This window comes from Frieseomelitta varia, unplaced genomic scaffold (assembly GCF_011392965.1).
Source record: "Frieseomelitta varia isolate USP_RPSP 00005682 unplaced genomic scaffold, Fvar_1.2 scaffold_557, whole genome shotgun sequence".
In the NCBI taxonomy this organism is placed as follows: Eukaryota; Metazoa; Arthropoda; class Insecta; order Hymenoptera; family Apidae; genus Frieseomelitta; species Frieseomelitta varia.
Window position 1 is genome coordinate 253,931 of NW_025110320.1, and position 12,766 is coordinate 266,696.

General features: G+C 34.8%; 2 protein-coding genes across 2 annotated transcripts; both read left to right on the forward strand.

Annotated features, from left to right (window-relative positions):
- The first annotated feature begins 3,709 nt into the window (after nt 1-3,709).
- On the forward strand, nt 3,710-7,437 carry LOC122533847 (odorant receptor 67b-like). Its single transcript, XM_043663944.1, has 8 exons — nt 3,710-3,801; nt 5,029-5,146; nt 5,244-5,505; nt 5,590-5,706; nt 6,357-6,447; nt 6,725-6,861; nt 7,104-7,236; nt 7,335-7,437. The coding sequence occupies exons 2-8, from the start codon at nt 5,035-5,037 to the stop codon at nt 7,380-7,382; spliced, it is 900 nt and encodes a 299-aa protein (XP_043519879.1). The 5' UTR covers nt 3,710-3,801; nt 5,029-5,034; the 3' UTR covers nt 7,383-7,437.
- Nucleotides 7,438-10,345: 2,908 nt separating this feature from the next.
- Nucleotides 10,346-12,310, forward strand: LOC122533840. Its single transcript, XM_043663935.1, has 7 exons — nt 10,346-10,478; nt 10,560-10,824; nt 10,907-11,023; nt 11,191-11,281; nt 11,339-11,475; nt 11,937-12,069; nt 12,153-12,310. Exons 1-7 carry the CDS (start codon nt 10,346-10,348, stop codon nt 12,198-12,200), a joined length of 924 nt encoding a protein of 307 aa, XP_043519870.1. The 3' UTR covers nt 12,201-12,310.
- The last annotated feature ends 456 nt before the right edge of the window (nt 12,311-12,766 follow it).

Here is a 12,766-nt window from a genome sequence, read left to right on the forward strand (position 1 = left end):
TCATTTCAATGGATGTTTGCAAAATATAATTTAAAAAATCGTAACAAAATTTGCTGATACGCAGCGTTGCGGTACAACACGCATCCAAAAACGCAAGCGTTATGCGCGTTAGCGTTACGGCGGAGTTTAACTCCACAACGTTTAACTGCCGGCGAATTAATTGAGTTAAATATGAAAAGCTTTTCAGAAGTAATGTATTAATTGTCTTATCGTTAATAATTGTAACATACAATATTTGCTACATTTCATTGTAAAATACAATGTTTGCTACATTTCAGGTCCTGAAACTTTGCGCATCATGCTATACGGTATTGAAAACAGCATGAACAAAGTGACATCGAAGTTGAAGAATTTTTCTGTGAAGTTTATGATAATGTTCACGTTTTCTATGTCGGTGCTATTGATGTAATAGTAATTAATATTAATAATATAATTTCAACTGTTTTAGTATTCTCTGAATGTTCTACGATATTGTGGAAGCAAAAATAGCTATTTTGTAGAAAGATTTCAGAAATATATCGTCATGAGAGGAACTGCATTGCTTGTTACGTTGTCAACAAAAACTAATAGTTGGTTCTTGATACTCGATGAATATTGCTTTTGGTTTACATACATCATGTGACACGACTTACGTACTACAAATGGCGCAGCACACGTGCTGCTTTTAAATAGCGTGCACGATGTTCGTGCAGGAGCATAAAGCCTCCCTGAAATGACGTATATATAATGAAAAGTAATCCCTTAATTGCTTTATTCTAAAAGATAATATTATATGTACACGAGATAACTTTAATTTCGGCTTAATTTTTGTTCAATTTCAGTTTGTAACGTAACATTCAACATATTTCACTAGTGTTCTAAATATATGTATAATTATACACGAAAAAAGCTCTGTTGAATTAAATTCCAAGGATGTCTTATATCCCAATTATATTCGAAGTCGTCCATGAATCTCTTTGAACGATTGGAATATAATTAGAATATAGCACATATAATTGGAATATAACCATGGACTCTTTTATTCCTTTTAATCCAATGTTACGTAAAAAAGAAACGTGGATCTGTATTAAAAAAATTAATTTCACACGTTCGCAATACAGAGAGCTACTTGATGCCATGTGGAAGGATTGGGCAACCGACAGAGCGAAAGATGAATTCGACATTATGCATCGGTATGTTTCTCAGGTACACGCTGGTAAGACAAATCACGTTTCGAAGTTCATGTCTTTTTGCTGTATCGCTGTATCGCTGTGATCAACTTACGGGATTTGGCATCACATGTAGCACGCTATATTTCGTAGAACCATCCTTCACGACAGTTATTTTAGACGCGATTTTACCCAAGAACGAATCGCGGGACATCGTGTACGTTTTTCCAGCTTATCGCATGATCGACGATCGGAAGTATCGTACGTTGATCAACGTCCACGTGGTGTGCACGTGCTTTGCAACGTTGCACGTGTTCTCTGGCTGCGACACGAGTTGCACGCTCATTGTGCAACACGCGTGTGGATAGCTAGCGGTGGCTGGGTAAAAAAAAATACAAATATCAACTGGATCGGAAAATCCGTTTGTTGTGCGTGAAACTGTAACGAACGTGATTTGTCCGGTAGATATCGTTTCGAGAACGCGGTTTCAGATTTGTCCAACGTCAAAGATCCGAGCGACGTAGATAAGATTTATGAAAGGGCGTTTCCACTCGATTCGAGGACAGCAGCATGCCACAAAGTTTGTACTGAAATTGACGGAACGTTCCTTTGCCATTCTTTCTTTTCAGCTTGTTTCTACAATGGTGTAGACTAGAAAGTAGTCGCGCATTCTGTGAAAAGTTGTCCACATTTTAAACCGTTGCAACTTCATGCAAAAATGAAATCGCGTTCCAGTTGGCCTCATTTTGAAGTGTAAAGGTATAAAATATTTTTACATCGTTCATCAATACCAAAATGTCAAAGATTATTCTTGATTGTTTGCGTTCGCTGCTCTCTTACTTCCTTCGGATCGATCGATTAATGATCGGTAGAGATTCAGACGGTATATTTAGGTTAAAATTCCCTTCCCTTCGGCGAGCTGCATACGTGCTCGCGGATACGAAGCGTCACGGGTATTAATTTCATGCTAGTCGAACGTTGCTCGATTTGTTGGAAATTATATCGTGATTTCGACTCGTGCAGGTATACGAGCCGGTTCGTGGTGCCGGAGGCTTCCCGCGAAAGTAAAAAATCTGGAGTAATTGGCCGCGCCGGGACAAGGAGAGCGAGTTTTTCTTTCTTTCGGCGGATATCTATCGGCCCGTGAACGTCGTTAATCACTCCGCTTACGGGACAATAACGGTTCTATGAGTAATTATGAAAACGGTGGCGCGAAATATCTTTGAGAATTATCTTGTCCTTGCCCTGCCGCGGCTGAAGTAATTTGTATGTATAATTTGTATGTATAATTTGATGAGTGAAAATATTTGTACGGGATGTTTGAAAATTCGCTGACAGTTCACACGATGCGTGAGTTTGCTGTAAGCAACATCCACGCAGGTCCGTATTTTTTACCGAAAATACGTGTTAATAGAAATATCGAAATATCAAAAATTTAAATATTTTCATACGTAAACAATACCGAGTGACTGGCTGTTACGAGACTCGAAATTAATCTAAAAATGTGAGTTAGAAATTAATACATAAACATATTATTATATTATATATTATATCATACTATAACATATTATTATATTTTATATATTATATTATACTATAATATATTATTATATTTTATATATTATATTATAATATATACATTATACATATTATTAATATTTATATTGTTCATTAAATTAACAAGAATTCGGACGTTAGTGTTCCCAATCAAGAATCCAGATTAGACAATTTTCCATGTTATTATTTGTATTTTATTTAACCGTGACAAATGAAAATTTGTAGGAGATTTCTCTTCAGCGTTTCAAGCATCAAAGTTCCGAGGACTTTGAAAATTAGTTTCGAACCCGCGTGCTGACAGCAGTCCATTTAAACTTAAAATTTCCATTATCCGTAGCTGAGCTTACCTGAACGATTCGATTAGTTGCATATACGTACAAGCGACATCACTGGCAGAAGCGAGTGGTTGAATTATTCGCGCACACGATCGGATCGCTTATTAATCTCGTTGCAAAATATTAACCGTGAATCTAGACCGTGGGACTAGGTCAGCTTAAACGTGCTCGCGGCACTTTCTCACAGAGAGAGAAAGAGAGAGAAAGAGAGAGAGAGAGAGAGAGAGAGAGAGAGAGAGAGAGAACACTGACAAGGGAGACAAAATATCTTTCGACTGTTCGCTCGATGAAGAAGATAACGAAATGAAAATCCGTACAGATCTTCTCCGCATCGTTCGACCGTTCACTTCAACCGGCCGACTAGTTTCCAGCACTGGGAACAACTGTCTACACGTTCGGACTGTTCTTTTTCAAACTTTCCACTGTCAACCTCGTTTCAAGGTAGATAACCGAGGTACCTACCACGTTTCAATCTAATTACTCGTAGTCGTTCGACTACTTTTAATCCGACCATTTCGACTAGAATAGCTAACGCTTCTAAATGGTATTTTCCGTGACGAACGTCACAACGACGGCGACACACACTCACACGGCCATTAAGTTGCCATATTTCTTTTTATCAAAAGTACTTCGATGGTGTATAGACTTCAAGGGGGCGAGGATGAATCATTCAAACTGTTATTTTTTTTTCACGAGGGTCACGGTACACTGGCATCGTTCCGATAAATATTGGATGATCGGACGGAAGTGAAGGTAGACAGGTAAATTTCACTCACTTAACAAATTTCTCTGCTACCCTTTATACGTATACTCGCGTGCAAACAATCCTCAGATAAGCTTCTCGTTTTATCATGGACAGAACCACGGTTGAAGAAAGATATATGAAGGTAACCAAGATGTGCTCGGTGTTGACCGGTATCTGGCCTGATCAGAGTAAATTTTCGCAACTTGTCGCACGAACGATTATATACATCATCAGTGTGTCGTCGCTTTTTACTCAGGTACACGTAATACCTGTTTTACAATCAAGATCAGCGACTATTCGATCGCAAATGTTCGCAAGAATAGATATTTGTGCATGTCATGGTCTTTCACTTTTTATTTATTTTGAACTCGCACTATGAGGTTCACTTGTTTCTTTATTTATTTCAAAAAATAGTATATACGATTGGAATATAGAAATATTTCGTTTCACATATATATTTTTGTCAGTCGTATAGATTGAAGGAAATATTCAGAATAATAAACTTTCGACTTTTATACGAAGATTTAACGATAGTTGTCAGCCTATTCTATTAATTTAATTTTGACAATGAAACAGCTTCTTTAATCTATACAAGTGAAAGTAAAGCACAAAAGTATGAAAAATGAGAAATTATACAAATGTAAAATCTACTTTTTCAAACAAATAAAAATTATGTGAAACAGAAGCTATAATTTAATTGTCAAAGTGTAAAATTTCATTCCGTGTAATTTTTATACTAACATTATACTAACACCCTTTAGTAACAACATTGCAATTGTCATTGTCATATACATAATTATTTTCGCGAAATATCGAATTCTTGTAACATCGTTATGTGCTAGAAAATTTCTTTCTCTGTCAAACTAATCGATCGTAGGTGGCACAACTCGTGTCTTTTTTCAACCTGGACGCCGTAATAGAGCAAATCTGTTTTTTGTTTCTAATATCCGGGGTACTAATAAAGCAAGGAAACTATATTATCAACGCTACTCAGGTAGGATCTCTCATTTCGATTATACTTTTATTACTATTTACAAGAACAATATTTTTCGTCCATTGTTGAACAACAGCGAAACACGAATTTATGAAGTGTACGAAATGTGAAATTGTTTGATTCCACGAATTTCTAAAATTTCACGCATCATCAAAATCTCTCCAATTATTTTAACATTCTAACAGTCGAAATTGCTCATACACGACAGATTTAAACTTTCGTATATTATGAAACTGAACTGACTTGCAGTACAAGATGCTACTCAACACCATTTGGGAGGATTGGTCGAAAGACAGAGCGAAGGACGAACTGGAGATTATGGTGGAATACGCGGAGAGAACAGATCTCTTTTGTCGAATGTATTTCGGTAAAGTAAAAAAAGAAAAGAAAAAAAAAAATCACCTCGAAAATTCGACGTTTTCACTCTTCTGCAATCACTCTGATCCGTTCTGATCAATTTACAGGAGTCGGCATGGTCTGTTCCGGATGTTTTGTCCAACAAGCATTGTCGCCAATTATTTTGGACATAATTTTACCGACCAACGAAACGCGAGATGTGCTGTACATTTATCCGGCTTATTATTTAATCGACGATCGGAAGTATCGTTCGTTTATAATTCTCCATTTGACCTACGTAACTATTATGGCGTATTACGTGTTTGTCGGCTGTGATACGAGTTACGTGTGCGTCGTGCAACACGCCTGCGGACAGATTGCAGTGGCCAGGTAAAAGAAACATCAACCGAATGAAAGAAATAAAATTTCAGTTTGTAATTGTTTGAACGTCGAACGTAAAATTTCCTTTTACAGCCACCGTTTCAAGAATGCGATCTCAGACCTGTCTGTCGTGAAACAACTGAGCGACGTACAGGATAAGCACTACGAAAGAGTGCGCCATTCGATTCAGGCGCACCAACATGCTATAAAGTTTGTACTAAAATTGGCATTAAATTTACGTCAATATTATTCGGACAATTGAATATCGAAACTGTTGCAATTTTGTAAAAAGAAATTTGGCCACATTTTATTCTAAGATACTTTTGCTATGTAGCTTGCTGTACGATTACTTTTTCATCAATTTATTGAATTCTGATTGAAATCAAGAAGTCTTCGTTTTTGCCTGATATTCAAAGTTCAATAAAAAAGAAAGAAAAAAGTTGTTCAATATTACATTCACACACTATAAAAGTTTATAGCATTATAAGAAAAAATATATTTAATTTATAGCATTATGAGAAGAAAAATATCTTCTTTTATCCATTACATTACATTACATTACATTACATTACAGAATAAAATAATTCTACTTAATGCATTTTGAAATTAGAGGCTTCAAAACACGTCAGTTTCATCGTTGTATAATTCCTTTTTACAAAATTATAACAGTTTAAACATTTAAGTATATTAACAGTTTAAACTGAATATATTAACAGTAATCACTGCAACATTCTTTCTCAACTAATCATTATTTTTCTGAAAGCTTTTAACGCATTTTATATTTTATGTTTCATCTATTTATTAAATCTTCGATCGACGATGAATCCACTACTGATCCTGTTTCGATGGTTTCAAAATAGTTACCTGAAAATTATCGAAAACTGTCACGTCACTTATCTTTGCATTTGCGTCGCTTTCGTGATGGTGGCTTTCAGTGTCACGTTGTTGAAGGTGAGCTTTCATTTAACATATAACCAAAATATTTTACGTAAATCTTTCGTACGTAAACATTTTCCTGTTTCGTTTTCTCATTAAACCACTTCTCTGTTATTCTACATATCAAATTTTATTTGTTTATTTTTTTGTACTCTATTTTATTTGGTAAATTGAAAAAATTATGAATTCCCACGTCTTTACGTTTCACTTCTATGTAAACAACGCGATACAAAATGTATTAAACTATTCCACGACTAAACTAACACGTTTGAAACGAATGCTTTCGAAACAGGTTGCCTCGTACGAGGAAATCTCTGCACCTCTCATCAAGGACGGTGTCTTTCTTTCGAGTCAACTGATACACATACTTTTTTTAACGTCACAGGGACAATTCGTACTGAATGCAAACGATGAAATTGCCGAATCAATGTAAGTGAGCCACATATTTATGTATGTTGAAAAAATGTACAAACATTGCTCAAAATATTTTACATTTTGTTATTCGTGTCTCTGCAGTTTACTTTCAATTTGTCAGATTTGACAAGAACCGTCGGCATTAACTCAAAGTCAATTTCGATACATTCAATTTACCCGATTAATATTAAAATTTCAGATTCAATCAAGTCGCTTGTTATAATTTTGTTTTATTAATAAATTCATATCGTTCACAGATACGACGCGTCGTGGTATAATGCCAATAAAGAGACGCAACTGTTGTTTGTATTAGCACTAAGAAATTGCTTGAGTCCTCCGATTCTGTCAGCCGGAGGATTACTTACCCTGAATTTAGAAACTTTTGCCCAAGTAAGTACACGTTGATTCAGTTTTCAACTTGCAAATCAAGGCGCAAGTATTTTAACTGAATATTTGACACTGAAATAAAAACACACGATGTTTTTCAGATCATAAAAGGATCTGTTTCATACTTCACGGTATTGAAATCCTCGTGAATCATCACCACTCTGTGGAAGACGTTTACCGAACGAACAAACGTTGATAGGCAAACAGTGCATAACTTAGTATTAGTTATTGTTATGAAATTTCACGTGGAGTTTTTTAAATCGTTTTGTAAACAATTATACAAACAATGAAGACTGACGCAAACTCTATCTCTACCAGTTGTCTACGCGTGAACTGATTCCTTGCCACGAATTACTTTTATATCATTTTAAAACACTAGAGTTCCATTTTTTTTTTTTTTTCCTTTCATTTCTTGAATCTTTTTTTTTTATATTTGCGAGCATTTTCCGCATATTTTATATAATACAAATGAGAAAATGTCAGTAGGATGTGTCGAAGGTCACTCAATGCAATCCAAAAATAATACGTACACAAGAAAATAATTTCAAAAAGAGAATACCGTAGAGACGACTTGTTTTCCAAAAAATAGCGTAGAAACAAAAGTGGAGACGCGTCGACAAACATAAACCACGTCACACATAAATTCCCGTATTTACGAACATAGATGCAATGACAATTTTTACACACCTTCTTAACACAGCAAACTTCACCTGAGTAATATAATCAATGAGACTTAAGTTAACCACGTCAAATATCTCCGTTGTTTATATTATTACATAATATTTTATATTATATATACAGATATTATTAACCTACGTATGTTGAAAAATTATTAGTTTAGGAGATATTTGAATCTTATATTTTAGAATTTTATAAAAATATATATATATAATGAATGAGAAAACATATCGTTCCATTTAAAATGTTAATAAAATCTTTTCATATCTCAAAAAACAACGAAGACATTTAAACCTTTGCAACATAAAATTAACCAACAGCCAAAATCTTCACTTCGAAGAATTAATCGAACAATACAAGCAATACTAGCAGGAGACTTTAGTAGACACAATTCTCTTTCTATGAACTATTCAATACTGACCGACTAGGAAAATACTTCGGTCGAGTTCAATGCTAAACTTTTTTTTTTTTTACAAAACCTTCTATGTTTCAAGCTAATTGCATTCGATCTCCCGAGCGACTTTTAAACGATATAATGACAAAAATACGCATTAACTTAAAGCGTATCTGCATTGAGAGGAGTTAGAATTATTAATGGTACTCTAAAGGATTGGTACTCTACAAATGGTACTCTATGCATTTAATAAGGGGGAACGAACTCTCATTCCTTATTCACGAGAGTTCAGGAAATAAAAAGAACATGCTTGCTTGTATCGGCTGGCTAAATATTGCACAGTTGAAAATAGTTGAAAGTACCGGCTAAAATTCTAACCACTTTGTTGCCGCTCTTCAAACGTCAGTCGCATATACAGCCTATAAACTTCAGAATTCATTTCTCATTCTACTATGGACAAAGCCACGATGGAAAAGAAATACATGACGATAGTTAAAATGTGTGGCATGTTGTGTGGAATTTGGCCTGATCAGAATAAACTTTCGAAATACGCCATGCGAGTGTTTGTATACGTATTTGTCTTGACTTCGTTTTTTACACAGGTGCGTAAATATTAATTTATATTTGAACAAATATAGACATAAATTACAAAAATTTGCTGCGTGACAGAGGTTTCAAGGTTTAATATGTAAATGGTTAATTGGTGATTATATATATATAGGCGATGTGAATTTATCATAAAATTCACAATTTTCTTAGTAGTCTTACATACAGTGTAATAATTCTAAAATATTAATAAACTGTTACAATTTTGTAAAGAAAAAAATCCTACAACGATAAACTTGAGTTCATTTTAAAATATGAAACGTCTACTTTCAAAATACATCGTTCATTTTATTTTTACTGCTATGTAGCAGATAATAAAATAAAGACGAAAATGCTACAAATTGTCATAGTATGCAAAATCGTTGAAAAAATCTTTTTATGATTTTTGAAGATTAACAACTTTACAACAACCCCTGAAAAACCTGATTCTTTCTTTTTCATCAATTTATTGAACTTTGAATATTATCAAATTGTTAACATCTTCGTTGTTATATTATAATATCTTCGTTTTCGCCTGATATGAAAAATGTTTTACTATTTTTACGTATTACAACAATTTATAGCATTTTCGAAAAAAAAAAATATTTTGACTCGCCCACCCGTTGTGTGATATTAGAAACATCTTAGAATAAAATGAACGATGTGAGAAGTGGAGAAGTTTATTGTTGTACAATTTTCCTTTTACAAAATTATAACAGTATTATAAAATTTTCAGCATCTGAATATTGATAGAAGTCACTGTACACTAGCAGGAGAATTTAATAAATTTTAAAGTTAATTTAAAAAATTGTTTTTTTATTATTGTAATCGTTCACCGATTGCAGGTAGCATACCTCGTGCGTTTCTATAGCGCGGATCTCCTGATGTTCCAGCTACTTTTCCTAATTCTGACAGTCGGGACTATCCTCAAGCATACGAACTATATTATCAACAATAAGAAGGTAAACGAGATTTCTGCATTCGCACTTTCCATTTTACGTTACTCTTCTTTTATCTGTAGATAGAAATAACGTGGGAAAAACACTAACGTGATAAGTAACTCTTAAAATATATAGGTATATCCACACAGGTTTTGTTTAATAATGAATTTGTTATTTATAATCATTGCAGATTTTTTTATGTAATTGCGAAATTTAATTAATATAAATATATATATATATATATATATATATATATATATATATATACTTATATATGTATTTTATAGAGAATATAAAAATGCATTGAATAGTGAATAAAAAAAAATATATCAGTAGATTTAAAAAAGCGGAAGTGACCTTGAAATCTTCGAGACCTACCCACCTACAAAAAAATCATATTATGGCCCTTCCATAGTATTGAACAGCTTTTATTGACAAAGTTCATCCGTATCTCTAAAAATAATGAAGTTATTTAGGCGATGCAATTTAAACTGGTCCACTCTGTGTATATTGAATGACAAAATTTAAGTACAAGGAGTTACTTGATGCCATATGGGACGATTGGGCAACTAACAGAACGAAAGACGAATTTGACATAATGGAGCAATACGCCGTAAAAGCAGACATCTTTTGTCGGATACATATCGGTTAGATGAGTATATACAAAAAACAAAAAAAAAAAAAAAAAATGCACATAAAATTCGCACGCTTTCAAAATTAATTTACAGGGTTTAGCTTCACATGTGCCGTAGTATGTTTTCTTGAACCATCCTTAATGCCAATTATTTTGGATGTGATTTTACCCAAGAACGAGTCGCGGGGTATCGTGTACATTTTTCCAGCTTATTACATAATCGACGATCGGAAGTATCGCACGTTGATCACCGTCCACATAGCATGCCTATGCTTTTCGTCGTTTTATGTGTTCACTGGCTGCGACACGAGTTACATGTTCATTGTGCAACACGCCTGCGGACAGTTAGCAGTGACTGGGTAAAACGATACAAGTATCAAGCCGGATCGAATGATTTTTCGTTGAAATGTGAAACTATAACGAACGTGAATTGTTCCATAGATATCGTCTCAAGAACGCGATTTTAGATTTGTCCAATGTCAAAGATCCGAGCGACGTACAAAACGAGAGTTACAGAAGAGTGCTCCATTCGATTCGTGCCCACCAACACGCTATAAAGTTTGTATCGAAGTTGGATTGAATCTTCGTTTCGCCGTTCCTCTTTATCTGATTTCTCGCTCTGAAACTCCTTGGGAGAATTTAACGCATCTGTCTGCGTGTTTTCATGTTCATCGCTGCGGTTTTTTAATCGACGACGGGCTACGCTTCAATGACTTCGGAAACAGCTACGTGAAAACTATCGACGACACTCATTCCGTTTATCTGTTCGTTGGCATGATTTTCATAATAATAGAATTCAGCGTAACGTTGGTAAAGGTGAGCATTTTTAACGCGCAAGTTCGCACTAAACCTTCAACATCGTGCCACACACAGATTTCATCGTACATGGAAATCTCTGCGCAATATCTCAAGGACGGTTTCTTTTTCTTCTGCCAGATAGTCCATTTAGGTTTCATATCGTTGCAAGGACAATTCATAGTGAATTCGAACGACGAAGTTGTCCAGTCGATGTAAGTAACCGATGGATATTGAAAAATGTAAGATAATGCTATTTCCATTAATTTTCAACGTGTGCCATCATATAAAGGTCAATTATAGTAAGTATATTGTCTTAAAGTCAATTTTTGTTGCTGGATCGTATCGAATGATTGAGAAACTTTCTTCAAGAAAACTATTGTAAGTTGGGATCTACGGTTCCTTGAAAAAGTTTCATCTTCGTAATGAGTAGAATACAATGCAAGAAAAAAAAAAAATTTTTTGGTCCTGATATTCAAGGACAAACTTTTCTTTCCACTCTGTACTATCATCGAATCATGCACGAACCGAGCACAATGAAATATAATAATTGGACCCTAATTTCTACGAAGACCTATAATAAAGTTTCTTTGTTTCTGTTGATGCAGTAATTAAGAATTGAACTAAATTCAACATTACATTTTTTGTTTTCTGAACAAATTTATGTCGTTCACAGACACGACGCGTCGTGGTATAATGCTAACAAGAGGACGCAACTGTTATTCGTATTGGTAATGAGAAGTTGCTTAAACTCTCCGACTATATCAGCCGGAGGATTATTAACTATGAATTTGGAAAATTTCTCCAAGGTAAATATCCTTTTCTTAGTCCGCAGTTAACATTTTATTCGAACGAGAACATACATCGCGTACATCGATGCATCATTTCTCAGATCATGAAAACGTCCTTCTCGTACTTCACGGTATTGAAGTCTGTGTGAACGACGAAGCAGGGACGAGACACGGATGACTGATGCCGTACGAATTACGTTAAGAAATAATATGCACAGCTTAGTACATCATTGGTCGAAATTACACGCTTTCTCCCTTTCCTTTTTATGTTTCTTCACGTAATAAAAATGTTATTGTTTCTCTTGTTGTACTGAGCTTCTGTAGTGACGCTTATTACGCAAATACACTTCTCATATTCTGACAAAGCAATATACAACTTGATTATAAGAAGACCAGGATTATATAAAATTTGTTACTGCGCGAACTGAAATCCTTCAGTCAGAAAGAAGAAGAAAATGTCTGGAACATTTTCGAGCGTAGAAACACGCAAAAATGATAAAAAAAAAAAGTAAAACCGCGAGAAAGGGTGAAAAAAGAGGGGGGAGAGGAAACAGGAATGGCGAAGAACGAGCGATATCGCGCAGGAATTATAGTGAAACAACTGAGGCGAGTTGGAACTCGAGGAATTGGTCTTCGACAACGAGCCTTGGTACTCGGCCGCCTATGTGGTTGCATTACTCACGGCGCAACCAGCTTGCGAACAGAGAACAGGGTC